Here is a 17,085-nt window from a genome sequence, read left to right on the forward strand (position 1 = left end):
TCTCCCAGGCTTTCTTTTCGCAACAGTTTTAGTTTCGAACATAACTGCTACGATCTTTCACGTATCGCATAATATCTAAAAATAATTTTAACATAACCATTTTAAAGAAAATTACAAAAAAAACAACAACAACAACAACAACAAAAAAACAAAGAAAAAAACAAAAACAAAAGCACGATAACAAAGTCATCAATAAGATTAAAAACGTTTTAATTGAGACGAAAGGCGTACCGGTTCTGGTGGAGTCGAAGCACAGCGTACCTGACAACAGCCTATCGCTGCCGTCATTCCAAGGACATTGGCAGTTACCCCAAGAGCCCAATTAACTGCAGCGATGACCATTGCCAAGGAATAAAGATAACCCTCAAGCCAAGTAATGGCAATGACGAAACCGTAGTTAATGCTCATTCCAAAACCAAGTATGGCCGTGAAAATAGCGAATCCCATGAAGACAGCGATCTGTAAAGAACGCACATATATATTGTGAGTACAGTCAACACAGTAACTACAAAAGTGCTCCTTAAAATTTAGTCAATAGTACAGTACTTCAACGTATAGACATAAAAAAATGTTAGTCAGCGCCTTTAGGATACCAAACTTACACACCAAAAACAAAATGATATAACGGATTCCTTATCTGCTCAAGTCTTTGTGCACCAAAAAGGTCGTCTTCTGTGTACTTACAATATTATAGTTTGTAAAAATTTTCACCTTATGTCTAAAGAAGCGAATACGGGCTTTTTAACATTTTGGTCTTCTTTCAGGTTGCAAAATGTCAGTTAAGTTTCTAGATTAGAAGCTGCGAAAGTTTGCTTGGACAAGCGAATTTAACCCTATTCAGACATGGCTTTTTTGGACCTTCTCAGATCGTTCGAATTGAAGCGGAAATGATAAAGTTTTTTCCAAGCTGACCTCACGAGGTGAAAAATTGAACTTTTCTTCTTTACGTCTGAAGGGAAGATGAACGATGAAATAGCACAAAAGGACAGTAGTGGTGCATAAATCGTTCGAATTGAAGCGGAAATGATGAAGTTTTTTCCAAGCTGATCATGACCTGACGAGGTGAAAAATGAAATTTCCTTCTTTACGTCTGAAGAGAAAATGAACGATGAAATAGCACAAAAGGACAGCAGAAAACAAGAAAGGCGAGCACATTTTCTTTATTTGATTGAAAATAATGTTTGTAGTACCTTCTTTACGCCTGAAGGGAAAATGAACGATGAAATAGCACAAAAGGACAACAGAAATCAAGAAAGGCGAGCACATTTTCTTTATTTGATTGAAAATAATGTTTGTAGTGCCTTCTTTACGCCTGAAGGGAAAATGAACGATGAAATAGCACAAAAAGACAACAGAAATCAAGAAAGGCGAGCACATTTTCTTTATTTGATTGAAAAGAAGGTAAAATTTTATTTCGATGAGCGTTTTTATTCCACATTATATTAACCCTTAATATGCTGAAATTTCTCCAAAAAAACTGTTTTTTTTTAACCGTTAATCGATTTTCTTGGCTTTACGGTCCTAAATTTCTCTAAATTTTGCAAGAAATGCACTTTCTGACACTGCAGTAGGTTTTTGATGCAATTTCCATGTAAAAATGTACAACGTTTTACTTGGCGCATGCGCATAAGCCAAAATTTGGACTTTTTTTGCTGAACCGTTCCGATTTTTTTACTTGCTCCTTCCCTTTTCGTTTTTTCTCTACTTTCTTATTCTTTCTATCCTTTGAGATAAAATATGTAAGCTTTGTTCTACGAGTAAAAATTAGCATAATACATGCTACTTCTAAAATTGCTTGCAACTATCAAAGCCAAGCGAAAGGTCGAACACTTGAGCCGTCAGAATGCCGACCCGTGTTCATGAAATTAGCTGTTATTCTCAAAGTTTGCCATTTTTCACCCAAAGCGCCTCAAATTCAAAGGCTTCGACAGTCACCCTATATGCATGCCAAAAAATTGCCCAATATTACATCTTTTCCCTGGTAAAACGACAATATTCCAGTGGTAAACCTGTACGAACCATCCGCGGCCCGTCGGAGAGCTCTTCTGTATTTAATCCTATGCAATTTGGTACCACAAAAGCCACTTTCTAGGGGAGGTGTATGGAATGCCACATGCAACACAAGATGACCTCATATTCATGATCTCAGGAATGAGGTGGAAACAAACAAAATTCCATACATGATCGTGCATTGAGCTTGTTCGCATTGATTAATTTGTTAGTTTCTATTGTTCTTCACGACATCAACATGGTGTCTACATTTATACGTTTATACGTTTTGAATAGAAAACTTAAACCACGGCGGTGAAATGTAACATGAATCTTTTTACTGTGGTTTCAAAAATACGTTTAATACATATTCACCCAGCAATTCATCTGACTGCTAAAATCAGAATGGGCGATGGAAATGGAATTAAACTTCAAAAGTTAGGGCTAAACCACCGGAGTGTATCTCTGTTTCCATGCCATAAAGGTGCTTCTCTTTTGTAGCACCTAGCGGCACCTAGCCTATGGAACTCTCTCCCGAACTGTATAAGAAAGAGCGGCTCGCTATCAGATTTTAAGACTTGTATAAAGACATACCTTTTTAACAAATTTATAATTAGACTTTTAGTTAGTCAGTTACCCAGTAAATTAGATAGTTCAGTTAGACAGTTAGTTAGTCACTTACATGTAGTTAATTAGGTAAGTTAGTTAATGAGTTAGTTTTTCATTTAAAGATTTTAATAATCCTTAGCTAGTTTTTATTTCTATTTTTACAGCTCAGCTATTTTATTTGTTAGTATTTTTTTTATCACTGATGTAAATTTTTTAAGTAAATTTCACTTTTTAATAATATCTTTTACTATAAAGCGCCATGAGCCATGGATATGGCGCTATATAAATATTTTATTATTATTTATTATTATAAAGGAGGTATTTCCACCGAATGTAATTTAACCTGGGTAAAATAGGGATTGTGAGAGAGAAGAGTCTTGCCTAAGAACACGTCACTACGACGCCTACTCAAGCCACTAGCTCTAGAGTCCAATGCGCTAACCATTAGGTCACCTCTTCTTAGCCGGATGTACAGACATTACATCCATTCTCATTTTCACTACTTGCAAAAGAGAAATGAATACTTGGAATAGTGGATATGTTCCTCGAGGTTCAATTCAGTGTTGTTGAGGTGACAATGTACGTAATCATATCCCGCCTTGAAAAGCACGAAACATCGTAACCAAATTCCAATTAGTTTCTAGCATGAAAAATACGACAATAAATTTGCGAGTAACTATTTGGGGTTATGCGTTGCCTTTCTACATGTATATCAAATGGGCGCATTAAAAATTGCGAGCTCGATGTAAACTCCCGTTTCGTTCTTTTAATCCATGGGTAGCATTCGATAAAAAAAAGAACATTGAATTGTTTATGATCTTGCGAAGAAACTACTCACCATGCGACTGTCCGGGAGACCCACTGCTCCCGTAAGTATTACCTGTAAAGGTAAATATAAAGGAAACGACAAGAATAATTTTGATTTCTTACGTTAACTTCCATGCAAGCCACCAACAGCCGCATTTTAAGAAGAATTTTTCCAAATTAATCCCGAGGCCACGCGGAAGTAAAAAATAAAATGGGAAATCCAGTGCTTCTCGGATCCTGGCTTTATTATTAGTTTATTTCAGATATGTGTCCGTTTCTTTTCCACCCAGTTGCTTAATTCTTTAAAATAAACGAACTAAAAAGAACTAAAAAGAACTAACAAACAATTTGAATTGTGGCGCTAGCTTCGCGTCTAAATCTGAAGCCGTTTCTTGAGGTGGCTCGATACAGTTTTTTTTTTTTCTGTTCCATACCTACAATTAGAAGGATCTGAAATGTTTCGGATTGTATTTTTTGCGTAGTGATAATAAATGAGCCGAGACACAAACACTATGTAGACGAAGTAATCTCAAATAACGTCAAAGTGTGTATTAAAGTAATCTTTCGAAGTCGTGAAAGTTTTGTTGAGTTTTCACAACTCAATTCTGGGAATTTGTTTTTTTTTTCTTTCGACCGCTCGTATTGTAATTTTGAGATAATTTTCGGTGTTAAGCACTTTTTGAAAAGTCTAAAAAACAGCTCGATAGATTTTCTTTAAACTTTCAGCACGGAAGCCTCGATTGTGTAAAGTATTTTATCCCAAAGTTTTATTTTCATTTCATTTCATTTACTTTTATTTTCATTTTATTTTAACGTTAATAAGCGATATGTCACTCGCATACGAAAAATAGCCACTTGGGTCCCGGAAGGAATGGCATATAAAATCCGAGAGTGGCTTAGTTCCCAGTTTAACAGTTCTCCATATAATAATGAGGGAATGCAGTACAATCCGTTGACGAAACCATCTCATTGTGCCCGGAAATTTGGCTCACCAATATATCCGGCATGAAAGCACCCTTGCCGTTGTCTTGTTTAGGGTTGTTCTCATATAATCGGCCCGATCGTTTCTGTTGCCTCGCATCGTTTGCAAACGCCGAGGCGTTTGCAAAGAGCAAGGCTCGTCGCCTGCTAAACTTTCGTCATTGCCGTTTTACGAAGAAGGAGGGAAAAAGAGGCCAAACGTAACGTAGTTGTGAGTGATATTGATGCACCATGTGACAGTTTGGATCGCTTTGATCATCTCCCGGCGTGAAAGTAGTTCTCGTATAATCGTTCGCGATCGGCGCGGTCAGCGATCGATCGCCTGGATGGAACACGGGCGATCGAAGCAATCGTGATCGCCCCAATCGTCGAAGATCGCCTGTTGTTAGAAATAAGCTGTCTGTCTCTGGTATTCCACGTTTGAATTGTTCATGTTTTCATATTTTTTCTTGGGACAGGATCTAGCTCGAACGTGCCAAGTGACACTCGGTTGCGAAGTTCATTCGGAGCGTAAGTGGGAACAGTTCGGCCTCAAAATAACCTTCAGTTTAAATGGCAACTCATGACACAGCTGACGGCAGTTAACCGACACTATCAGCCTATCTTCTTCATCAAAAAGTTTGTTTTCAACCTCAAAATATTTAGCTATATCTATAGAAAGCAACACTGAATTTGGCGCTAGATCGAGTGAGCAGGAAGAAACGCCTGGAAGAATAATGGTAAGCGAAATCTCATCCGGTTGGTCGTTATATTCGGAAAATCGCGTACCATTATGCAACGGTCACACCAACCAGATTTTTCTTACAAATGGTTAGCACCCATTACGCAGGCACGGCGGGGCCGGGGGGGGGGGGGGCTTTAGCCCCCCCCCCCAGAATTTCCGAAAAAATAAAGACTTACTAAGGGAAAGGTATTTTAAGCCCCCCCCCCCCCCACTTCAAGTCACTAGTCAGCCCCCCCCCCCCCCCCCCCCACTTGGAAAATTGCTCCACCGCCCCTGTTACGACGGCGCTATCTAGTTCAAGTTAATCATGGCTGTATTTCATTATCTGGAATTTAATTGAATGACAAACTTCATTTAGTCACGGTAAAAAAAAGAAAAAATCAGTCAAAAATGATAAACATATTTTTATACTGCTTTACGCGTTTGTCGTGAAGTCTTCGTGTGGGTGGGCATTAATTCCCTTTCTAAAGCTTGCAAGGCCATGGATGGCTTACGTAGTTTGGACGGCAAAACTGTGTTTAAGATAACTAGTTCTTGGTTTGGGTACTGGCAGGGTGTTCTCAGAATTACGTACGGATACTGAAGAAAGAAATTACGAGCGGAGAACAGATCGATCTTACTCGTTATCAAGGTTATAAATGTAAACGGAGTGTTCTAAACACGAGTCACGAGCCATGTTCCCTTCAAATCACGAATCACGTATTTAATAAACGCTGATCAAGTAGCGAACTGGTTAGATAGTTCCTGCAACACAGAAACAGAGCCGAGAGAACGCGTGTCCCACATAATGATTATCAATTTCATTTTGGCTTTCACGAACATTTTGGCAGCAGGAGTCGCGAATCGCGGTCCGTAAAATAACCAGATTACGCGTCCTACTAGACCGGCAATTCACAGATCAGAGACAGAATTCACGGGTCGGGCGCTAATTATTACTCAAACGATGCGTCATGCATGGACCCCTTCAGTTATTGCCAAGCTGTTGTTTACGAGCTAGTGGCGGTCTGAAAAAATACTCTTTTTTCCGAGCTCGCTATTTCCATGTAAGGAACTGAAACACCTTGTTAATTTCTTTATGTTATATAGGGCATTTTGCATGCTAAAACCCGGGGCTGCATTGAAGTATGCATATTCTACAGACATTTGTCGACCGTAGTACATGAATTGCATTCATGGAATGTTCGTATAGGCGAATAAAGACTTCTTATTAACATGGTGCTTACTCTTAAAATGTCAATCAAAAAGCGTGATGAGGTCTTTTCAACAATGAAATAATCTTGACTTTGACTTTTGGCCAAAACCCTAAGTGGGCATAGGACCGGACTGATTCTTCTCCGCCATGCTGAGCCGAAACCCAAAGTCGCTCTTTCTCTTTCGGCAGTTCTTCGCCAAGTCTCCCTCGGTCTTAGGTAGCCTAAAATTAGCGTAACTGATAGAGTGTTTCGAAAGTGTTCGAAACTTCCGCAAATAGTCCTTACCCAAACACCGCTCCAGAGCCCTATGAACCAATCCAGAACACCAAAACAGATCATCAGAGTGCCTATAACGGCATGTGCAATGGCAATACGTCTTGCTTTTGCTGCAAAATTCGACGGTACGCGACAACGACACATACTAAAACAGCATTGTCTTGATCTTTTTGCTTGCAACGAGTGACTTAAAGAAGAAGACTTAGCGTGATTTCAAAGCCCTTCAGCGTTTAATTTGCATAACACATAACAAGAAAAAGATAAGAATCATAAAGGTGTGTAATCACAAAAGTGCGCAAGGGACCGTGTAGTGCTACGGACGTCTTAAGCGGCCTTCACACGACAAACTAAAGTTGGCAAACTTAAGTTGGTGTGTGTGAACGAGAAAACAACAGTTGTCAAACAAGTTGGCAAACTGTTGGTGAGAATAGAGACATTTCTTTTCTTGTCGCCAACAGTTGGCCAACTTGGTCGCCAATGTTGCATCGTTCACACACACCAACTTGAGTTTGCCGACATGAGTTGGCCAATAGTTTGTCGTGTGAAGGCCGCTTTAAAATAACTGTCAAGTTAGAACAAACAGACAAACGAAATATCCCGTCAAAGCGCGTGTTCTATCTCGTAAGACATCAACTTTGATAGCCGCTTCTATACCAAAATCCCGTGTTATTTTTTTAATATTTACTAACTCATCTGACAACATTGTTACGACGAACAATGGATTTCCTATTTTAATCGGCTTAGTACAAAACCGTATTATCGGGCCTGATAAATTCTACAATAACTACCTCCAAATGCGAAAAACCCGGATAACAAAATTTTTGTTAAATGCTGTCTGATCCGTACAGGAGATTTCGTAACAATTTGCCAACCCCCAGCTTTCGACCCTCAAGGTTCATTTAGACTGAGAGGTGGAAGTGGGCTGGAGGAGTAGAAGGGATGGGTAGGGGTGGGGGGAAGGGGTGGGGGAGGGGGTAGCTAAAAAGTGGCTTATCTTGACGTCAAACGTAAGTTACTTCAAGATTTTTCAAGTCATATAATGATTAAAAACTTTTACAGCAAAAATAGACAAACACCGTTAAAAAACAGTCAAAATATATTTGTAAAAAGACTACACCTGGTTGCAGCTTGAAAGAATAGCCCAAAACAGACCACTCTGGCGAGAAACAGTTTCCACGGACCTAGCTCCACTGGGAGCAAAAGGGAGTAAGTCAAGTCTAACTGATTGGCAACAGCACCTGAAATTGACAAGTATTCTGCACGGTTGCACACATGGCGCTTTCGTATTTTTCTATTCAGCTCCAAACTTGTGTAACGACTCGATAGACAATAAACAGTTAGATTGAAAGTAGGAATTGCAACTATTTAAAGTCAATTTTATTGACGTACAAACTTAATATTACACTTCGTATATATTACACAGTTGTCAACGCCATATTTCTCAGCGCCATGTTTAATAACAAATATTAATTTATCTGAAGTTTAAACCTGCCAACTATTTGAAAGAATCTGAAAAGGTCTGGAAAGTGCAAACCAACAGAGGTACGTATACTAGTCCATGTAACAGAGATGATTTCTTGCCCGCGCAAAGCTGATGCTCAGAGGCTCTTTTAAAGAGAGCTATTTCAATCACTCCAGTTAATGTATATGGAGTTTAATAAAACATGCTGTACGTAGAAATAAGAATTACTAAGAATCACTATTTTATCTATTTTGTCTTTTGTTTGACAATCAAAAAATAATTGCTTTGTATCCAAACTGAATGATTAGGCTAAAAAACACACTCAAAGGGACTGTGTCACGGATTTTAGCCAAACTTAGGCATATGAAATGATCATCATAATCGTTTAAATATATAAAACAACCTCGTAAAACGGTGAATGAATATTTAAATAACACACCAAAAGCAAAGGAATGTACGGATGGCCAAAAGTGACGAAGATTGAAACGGGTTGCGATATGGGTTTTTGGAATAAGGGTCCAGCGGAACATTTTTCAAAGTCAATCTTGCCTACTTGAAACTTTATATTATAACACCCGAGAGACACATTTGGCTGCAATGAAGGTATGGTGTTGTCATTTAGAATCACATAAGTGATTTTTTGCGAACATTAAGTTTCATAGCGAGTATTTGGCAAAGGTTGGTAAAATAAACTTAACTTAGCCGTGACACAGTCTTTTTAAGTCTATCTCTCAAGAAACTGTTACTCAGTAGAATTAATTTCAACACGCTATCAGCGATATACATGGTCTTGAACCAGTTTTCATAACACCGCTCTTGTCAAATGTGAATTTGAATGGTGAGAAACTTTCTTCCTGTTCATATTTAACGAAACCATTATTACAACTGGTGCTGTGTTTGCGGTGGTGCAGTACTCTCTCTACATGGCTCGTGCACGTGGCGATTGAATCGCTGCATTTCCTTTCCTTTATGGTTTTGATTCCGACCACAAAAATTAAACCTTGAAGTAAATGCTTTCTTTAGAAAGGTGCGAAAACCCTTAATTTGCACCATGTATATTATTACGTTTATAACACTGTTTGAATATACTAGTAGCGCGCTGACCGCGCGTATGACAAAATCACTTTCAAAATCAAAAGTTATCTGAGTTGCCATGTTGTAAATAACATGAGCAAAATAAAAGACATAAGGAAGAACAAAGGCAAATGTAAGAGTGACAATGATGGACGTACCGCGGATGGTTGCGGCTCTATACATCATTTTCAAAGCATTGTCTTGCTGAACGTCAACTCTTCGCCTTCCCAGCCTGGTCCATAAAGTTATTATAAGCGACACATTAATTCTGATTATAATACAACCAGGTAGAAAATATTGAATAATTATATAACCTACAAACAGAATTCTAAACGGAAGATACTGGTTACCGTACTTGCAAACCACAGTGTAATGCGTGTCGTTTAAATCAAATCTTACACCACTATAGGTCGCCGTTGGAAATAACGCAACGAAAGCACCTCCCAACCATGCAAAAATAACAATATTTTTTACAGTGTTGTGACTAAATGCGCTTGGAACTTTACGTGTCGAAACATACCTTGCGATGCTAATAAATAACAAATTGTTCATAGTAACAGAAGGGAACACAATATTAAAATAACGAACTATGAAACAACTCCAACCACTGTTAAAAACATCCAAATATAACTGACAGCATACGGGTGGTAGAGAAATAACATCACAAAGAACATCAGAGACAGCTAGACTCCTGATGTAAATGTAAAAGTTCTTTCCAAAAGCAGATGTATTCTTGGAATAAACGTCCCTCTTCTTTGATTTTAAAAAGCAGAGAACGAGAGTGTTCCCAACAAATCCCACTATGCCCACCAATACCAGCAATGAGAACAACGCAATTCTGTTGGAAGACTGCAGCGGTGTGAATAAGAAAACTTTGCTTGTCAGTCGTGTTCCATTTGCAGCTGTCGATGAATTGTTTGTAGAAAAGATAGATGACGGCTTCAAACCATGCATTAGGGCATCTGTTGTGGCAAAAACGACCTACGATGCAAATACAGATATAGAGGATATTACACGGCGGCGCGAAGATATGAATTTTATTTTCGAGTGGTAAAGCAATATTTTACGAATGAGCGCAGCGAATGAGTAAAATATTGCTTTTACCACGAGAAAATAAAATTCATATCTTCAAGCCACCGTGTAATTTTCTTTTTATTATATAGACAAAAATCATGCATGAAGTAAAAGTTAAAACATTTTTATTAATCAAAAGCTTTTAAAAATGCGAGCGACGGCTAAATATAACCTGATTGAGCAAATTGCGAAACTGAAAGGCAAAATTTCGCGAACTGAAGCTTTCAGAAGATGTATAACGTAAATGTAAAAACATTCTGTTTATTAGCTTTCATCAATGTCACTGACAATAAATAATTCGCCGTTTTGAACTGATCTGTTTTTTGCTCAAACTCACCGCTTTTCTACTGATTTCTGATCGCGAAGTCTTGTAGTTCAGCAGCTGGAATTTCTTTATTTCCCTCCCTTCGTCTGACTTTCCACAAGCAAGAAGCTCTTTTAAATAATTTCAAGTCATATGAAGTTTTCTTCTTCGCGTTAGCACTTTCCTGCTCCTCAGTAAAAGCTTTTATTTTGACTTCAGTAAACTTTTTGAATCGCCGGATAGCTCGCCATTTCCAACCGGCATTGGCAGCTTTACACTGACAAACAGCCGTGCAAAAGCGGGAAATGACGTCATCGATATCCTCACTAGTGAGGATACGGAAAATACGCTACTACAGTCCCGGATGCAGTTTCGTATGAATTTTACGAGTGGTCTATTTTCCAGTAAAACACTCGCGGCTATATCATAAAATACTGTTATCACATTCCGTTTTTTTTTTTAATTTCGATTTTTTTTTTCTGATTTGAAGTTTGGGGGAGGGGGTTTGAAGTTTACAGTACTAACCCTCTAACCTTTATGGGAACTGTATTATTGTTTTGTTAATTTTGCAGCCGATTTTGTGAAGCTGCGGTGTGTGTTTCTTATATTTGATTTTTTTTTACCTCCTACAAGCGAGGATTTATATGGGCTAAAAATGATAGTGCAGATATGGACAATTTCCTGTTTACGAACAACCGACTGGCTATGCAAATTAAGCGAATTTCGACAATAATTTATGAAGCATCTGGGGCAGCTGTAAAGCTGTAAAGCAACCAATTTTTTTTTTTGTGTACAGAAAAGTTAGGCTTTACTTCAACACAATATATTCGTGTAGATGTCGTGTGTCGTTTTTAAAACTGATTTCAAGGGTTCCTAGTAAAAAAAATCGCACGTTATAGTTATAAACAAAAGCCTTTAAATGGCGCCCCGTCAACTACGATATTTCTTATACTGTCAAAAAGAATAAACATAAACCCCATCAAGTAATTTAACTGAGATAACGAGAAAGGCTACGGAAAACTACATGATGCCAGCAAAAAAAAAAAAAAATTGGAACAGCGATTTATACCACCATCAGAAACAAGTTAAAGGGACCGTGTCACGGATTTTAGCCAAACTTAGGCATAGGAAATGACCATCAAATTTGTTTAAATGTATAAAATAACCTCTTAAAACAGTGAAGGAACATTTAAATAACACACCGAATGCAAAAGAAGGTACGGATGGCCAAAAGTGTCGAAGATTGAAACGGATTGCGATGTGGGCTTTTGAATATGGTCCGGCGGAACAGTTTTCAAAGTTAATCTTGTCTTCTTGTAACTTTAATTTATGACGCCCGGGAGACACATTTGGCTGCAATGAAGCTATGGTTTTGTCATTTAGAATCATAGAATTAATTTCTTTGCAAACATTAAGTTTCATAGCGAATATTTGGCAAAATTTAATAACATAAGATTAACTTAGCCGTGACACAGTCCCTTTAAGCACTAAAACAGATTCGTAAAAAGTCGCCGAAGGATATACACCACGTGGTATAAACTCTCAAACGCCAACTAAACAGATCGATATGTTATCCCTAAAAAAACCTGTTATTCCATTGCTGAGCTCACAACTTCGAGACTGGCACGCGCAACAAACGCTTACTATAAAGGCGCTTTCCATTAGTCAGAAATAGCCGGTCAATTCGGAAGTAATAGCCGGTCAATTCCGCGGCACTGAATGTGAAATGGGCCTTGTCCACGACATTTTCCAAGAAGTGCATTGACTGATTTCACAGGAAAAATCTGAGTAACAACGGAATTCTGCTCCCGAATATACTGTTTGACCAGCTTGTTCTGATTACTAATAACCGCTTCTAGTCTTCCTGTTCATTCTTTACAAAAGAACAAACCAAAGCAAGGAGCTTCGGGAGGTTAAAATGTCTCGAGTTAAATTATAAAGCTGAGCTTACCACAAACACGTCTTGACTTGACGTCGAGCTGCAAAGAATGAGCAAGAGTTCTGTATGACGCAGGAAGTCACATGATAATCCTACTAGAGGGGACGGAAATTAATTAACAGCTCCATCCCCATATCAAACCCCGGCCCCGAGAACACATTTTCAACAAGGTTTAATCTGTGTTTTTTTCCTGGTAAATGTCAAATCAGTGCAAGAGTTTACAACTTCAGTTAATTGTTAAGTTTTAACACGGCCAACTTAGCCATTTAAAATACAGTCCGACCTCTAAAAAAAAAACGAACAAGACCAAATACGAACCATCGGCTCAACATTGTCTGTGTATCCCCCAGAAAAAACATCAGTTATTTCTTTTTTTTCTACATTAACGAAGAAAAGCAATTGAGTATAAACTCACCTTCAGCGGACGGCCGCCATGTTCCTCATCACACCATCCTCCAGCAAGTGCAGTTAGGAAAGCGGGCTAGATCAAGTTCTACTCTGGATCAACACTGTACCACAGTATATACTGAAATGTGCGAACTGAAACGCCCTCTGCCGCTCTAGTACCACTTGAAATAGTGAGTAACCCGCCGAGATTATTCTTAGATGCAAATTTGAGTACGAGTACAAAAAATACACAACAACCTATCCTGCCAAATGTTTTCCAGATAAATTGTAGATAAACTCGCAACGTTTGGCAGCGTTTTGTTGAATGTTGAAAAAGTTAAAAGCGTTCAAAGTCATTGCGGGCCTCACAAGCTCCCCCCCCCCTCCCAGGTCTTAACAGGGTTAAACCTTGAGGTTTAAACCATGTTAACACATCACCTTTAATGCTAGAGACAAATTAGCAGCAAAACGTTCTGTTGAACCTAGCTAGAATATTAAACACAGGGTCATTTAACTCTGTGTAAAGTGTATATTTCTTTTTTTAACGCAGCGGAAACAACAAACGCGTTTGGTTTTCGGGTTGACGAAAAAAAATTCCTTTGGGGTGGTAAACTCTACATTGTATAGATAACGCGAACACTTAGCCTTGCTTAGAAGCTGTGTACAAGTTACACAAAATGGCTTTCGAAGTAATTTTCTCGTTAATAATTAAGATTATGATCATGATAATGACGATAATGATAAGATGATGATGATGATGATGATGATGATGATGATGAGGACGACGACGACGACGACAACGATGATGACGATGATGATGATATATTTTATTATAAGCTAAATCCAAACTTCTGTTAAGGTTACAGGCTCGTTGCAAACTAATAAGGTCTTTTCTTTAAGGAACACTAGCCAGATGGACAAGTTAAGTCTTTTAAATTACTTTGAGGCTGAGTTCAAAATGACAGGATGTGAGTTTCCTGTATATCACAGCTAATCCAGTATGTTTACATTAAAATTATAAACTAGACAAAGCAGATACTGTTGTTGGGCTCCATATTTTGGTTAGAAGTTGTCTAAAAAAATAACTTGCTTTTGGTTATTTTGTCTTCTATGTTCACCTGCAGCTGCATCCTACAAAAAAACACAATAAAAGTTTTGGCATTCGCAATATTATATGAATTGAAAGAGACAAGTAACTAGGACAAGATTTATTTTAAAAGTTAAAAATCACCCTCTAAATAATAAACTAGTCCGCGGCCTTTGACTTAGGCCCCGTCCACACTGATCCGGGTAAATTTGAAAACGCATCTTTTTTCCCCAGTTAGGCCAACCGTCCACACTGAAAAGGCGTTTTCGGTCACCGAAAACGGTACTTTTCAAAGACGTTCACCAATGAAGCGTATCGTTTTCAAATTGACCCGGGTTAATGCGGACGGAAAGCATTTTACTCGGCGTTTTCAAATTTCTTCGTTTTTAAATTTACCCGGATCAGTGTGTACGGGGCCTTAGACGAATTTTCTCGGATTCGGCGTTTATTTAATTCAAACTTAGCCTGGTGGCCTGGCGTTTATTTGTCATCTGCAGTTTATTTGAGACCGGTGTTCATATTCCTATATTCCTATAACTCATGATACCTAAAATTAACACCTGAGGGGCCTATTTTCAACTGCACGTTAGAGACCCAACATTTATTTGCACCGTAGAGACCCGACGATTAATCGAGCAAATACGATAATGGCAAAAACGCGGAATTTACGCTGTATAGAAAATTGCTGTTTAGAAAATAAAGAAGAAGAAGAAGAAGAAGAAGAAGAAGAAGAAGAAGAAGAAGAAGAGTGCCTTTATTTAAACAGGGCTGCTCTTTCAGTAATTATAAATTACAAAATTACTGCTACCAATAGAGGCCCTATAAGGATGAAAACTTCATTATTACATTACAATAAGGATAATATTTAAAACGACATTACAAGTTCATTTAATTTAAAAATTTACAAGTTTTCATTTCAAAATTTACAACTACAGGTTTTCATTAAAAACTTTACAACCATGGTAATAAAATGCTTTCTTCGTAGATTCTAATTTTACAAAAGGCAGTCTAAGATAATTACTTTGCCTGGTAGTTCTACTTAAAACATCTTTATTAAATTTAAAATAGTCAATAAAAAATTGTGGGTATTTCTTGTTGATACATTTCTTCACTAAAGACAGTACGTGCTTCTCTCGCCTGGTTTTTAAGGTATCATATCTTAAATAAAGAGTGAGCATTGGAGCAGTGCTCCCCAGCGATCCCAAGGGGCACATAGTGGAGCCCCATTACCATATAAACAGTAGAATAATGCGAGCGCAGATATAGGAAAACCATGCTTTATTTTTTACGGTAATCATGGCAAGAGCCATGGATCGCGGAAGCGTACACCTTTGGTCCGTTCGTATGTTGACGTCAAGCAACATGGCGTTCATACTCCACGGTAAGGTTAGGTTAAAGTTAAAGTCGGCCTAAACCTTTTATATTGTACATCCATATTATTGAAAATTGACAGCTGTCGAAAAATGGTACGCAAAAACCAGTGCAAGGTAATAAAAATCTGACATCTGATATCTGACTATATCGCGGGTGCAGGTGAAGAGGTCATCGAGGCTATGCGATTTTTTGAAGTTGACCGTAGACAAGTGATGGTTTTCCATTGGATTGCGGGATCAAGGTCTATTTTCCCCCGTCTATATGGTGTGTTAACCGTCTGACGTTCAAGGAATCTTCCCACCCTCACCATTGTACATTGTTTAAATAAAGGGCAAGGTAAATAAGAGGGGAGCTCTGTTTTCAGGTTTGGTTATTTATTTCCATTTACTAGGTCACTGTTTAAAAATAGAACATCGGTTGAGTGGTTGCATTTCATTTCCTTTTTTTCCCGCAAATTTAACTAGGTTGTTATTTCAAACATTTCCATTTTCACTCAAGCCAGAAATGGCATAACGGAAAAAAAGGAGCATTTCATGTATGAGCAAAGCAAGGTTTAGATAAAGTATTCTAGTATTGTCTCGCAAAGGAGCATGCACTTGACGGACGTCACCACAAAAACAAATTCATTAACAAATGTTGACTTTAAACTAAAAAAACTTCATCACTTTACAGTTGCTTCGCATTCTCTGTTAGCTGACGCACCGTAATAAAAAATTCCAACTTTTTTTTTTTTTTAAGGAAAGCCTGCATATTTAACATAATTCAGGTAAAATTTATTCCTTAACCCTATTCAGACCGGGTTTGTTTGACCTTCTCTGACCGGGCGGGAGGGGGGGGGGGGAGCCCCCCTCTATATAATCACAATGAAACTTATAGGATGTTAGTATTACACTTTCTTTTGGTTGTTGTGGTTGTTTTTGTTTGGCGGGGGCGAAAAAAAAAAAAAAAAAAATAGGTTCCAAGTGCGCTTAGATTATACTTACGAGCTCTATATGAAGCCAAGTAATATCACAACAAGATGTTAATTAGGCCAAGGGCATAAGTTTGACAACAGGAAATGTCGTGTTTAGTGCATAGTTGTGTGGGTTAAGAGCATTTTAGCGCAGCACGAAGTACAAGGTCATGTGGTGTCGGGTTCTTTAATGTCGTTTATTATATAAACTGCGGTTGTTTATTGGGATTTTGACCACCGAGGAAAACAGTATCTCAACGTGAGTAAAATTACGATATTTTTTTACGCGTGTGTTCTACGCGCGACCATGTATTATTCTCTATGTAAAGCAGAGCAGTGCAAATTTATAGCAAAAAATAAAGCGTAAAGTACACAGTCAGGTTGCTGTGGGCGTTAAGAATTTAAAGAGTTGTGTAAAAAGTATTTCAGATATTTTATTGCCATGATTGTCACATTAACTATGCTTTATTATTTTTTTTTTAATTACAAACTTTACAATATATAAGTTCCATTTGAAATAACAATACAACATGAATGCTCTGTATGTACAAAGCATACAGTCGAATGGTTTTACTTCCTTGGCGCCTTGTTGAATAACATGTGAAAATGTCATCGATCAGGGGCACCCATCGAGAATATAGTTCTAAACCACTTAAAGATAGCACCGTTGAACGTATTTTAGCATTTAAACGGTAGATATAGGCATATTTTATCCCCTAAATTTTTTTTATCTGTTCGGATTTCCTAGCTGAAAGTCTAGTGATCCGAAAGTTATAGGAATCAAAACTTACCTTTTCGAAAAAATTCCAGCCAGAGAAAGGCTCCCGGAAATTCTAGGCGACCTTTTTAGAGT

At 38.1% G+C, this 17,085-nt stretch overlaps 1 protein-coding gene across 1 annotated transcript; it reads right to left on the reverse strand.

Moving 5' to 3' along the window:
* Positions 1–6,892: 6,892 nt before the first annotated feature.
* On the reverse strand, positions 6,893–10,069 carry LOC144666698 (allatostatin-A receptor-like). The gene is made up of 2 exons (XM_078528081.1): positions 9,051–10,069; positions 6,893–7,016 (listed from the first exon to the last, which is right to left on the reverse strand). Exons 1-2 carry the CDS (start codon positions 10,067–10,069, stop codon positions 6,893–6,895), a joined length of 1,143 nt encoding a protein of 380 aa, XP_078384207.1.
* Positions 10,070–17,085: the final 7,016 nt, after the last annotated feature.

Source organism: Oculina patagonica, chromosome 9, assembly GCF_052425735.1.
Source record: "Oculina patagonica isolate OP01 chromosome 9, crgOcupat, whole genome shotgun sequence".
Taxonomy (NCBI): Eukaryota; Metazoa; Cnidaria; class Anthozoa; order Scleractinia; family Oculinidae; genus Oculina; species Oculina patagonica.

Bases quoted from the DNA above. Each gene is read 5' to 3' on its own strand.
- LOC144666698 (XM_078528081.1), bottom strand. From the start codon at position 10,069: ATGCATGGTTTGAAGCCGTCATCTATCTTTTCTACAAACAATTCATCG. The intron at 7,017-9,050 runs TACTTCAAGGTT...ACAAGAAAAGAA, and splicing joins ACCTTTCTAAAGAAAGCATT to ATGTCTCTATTCTCACCAAC.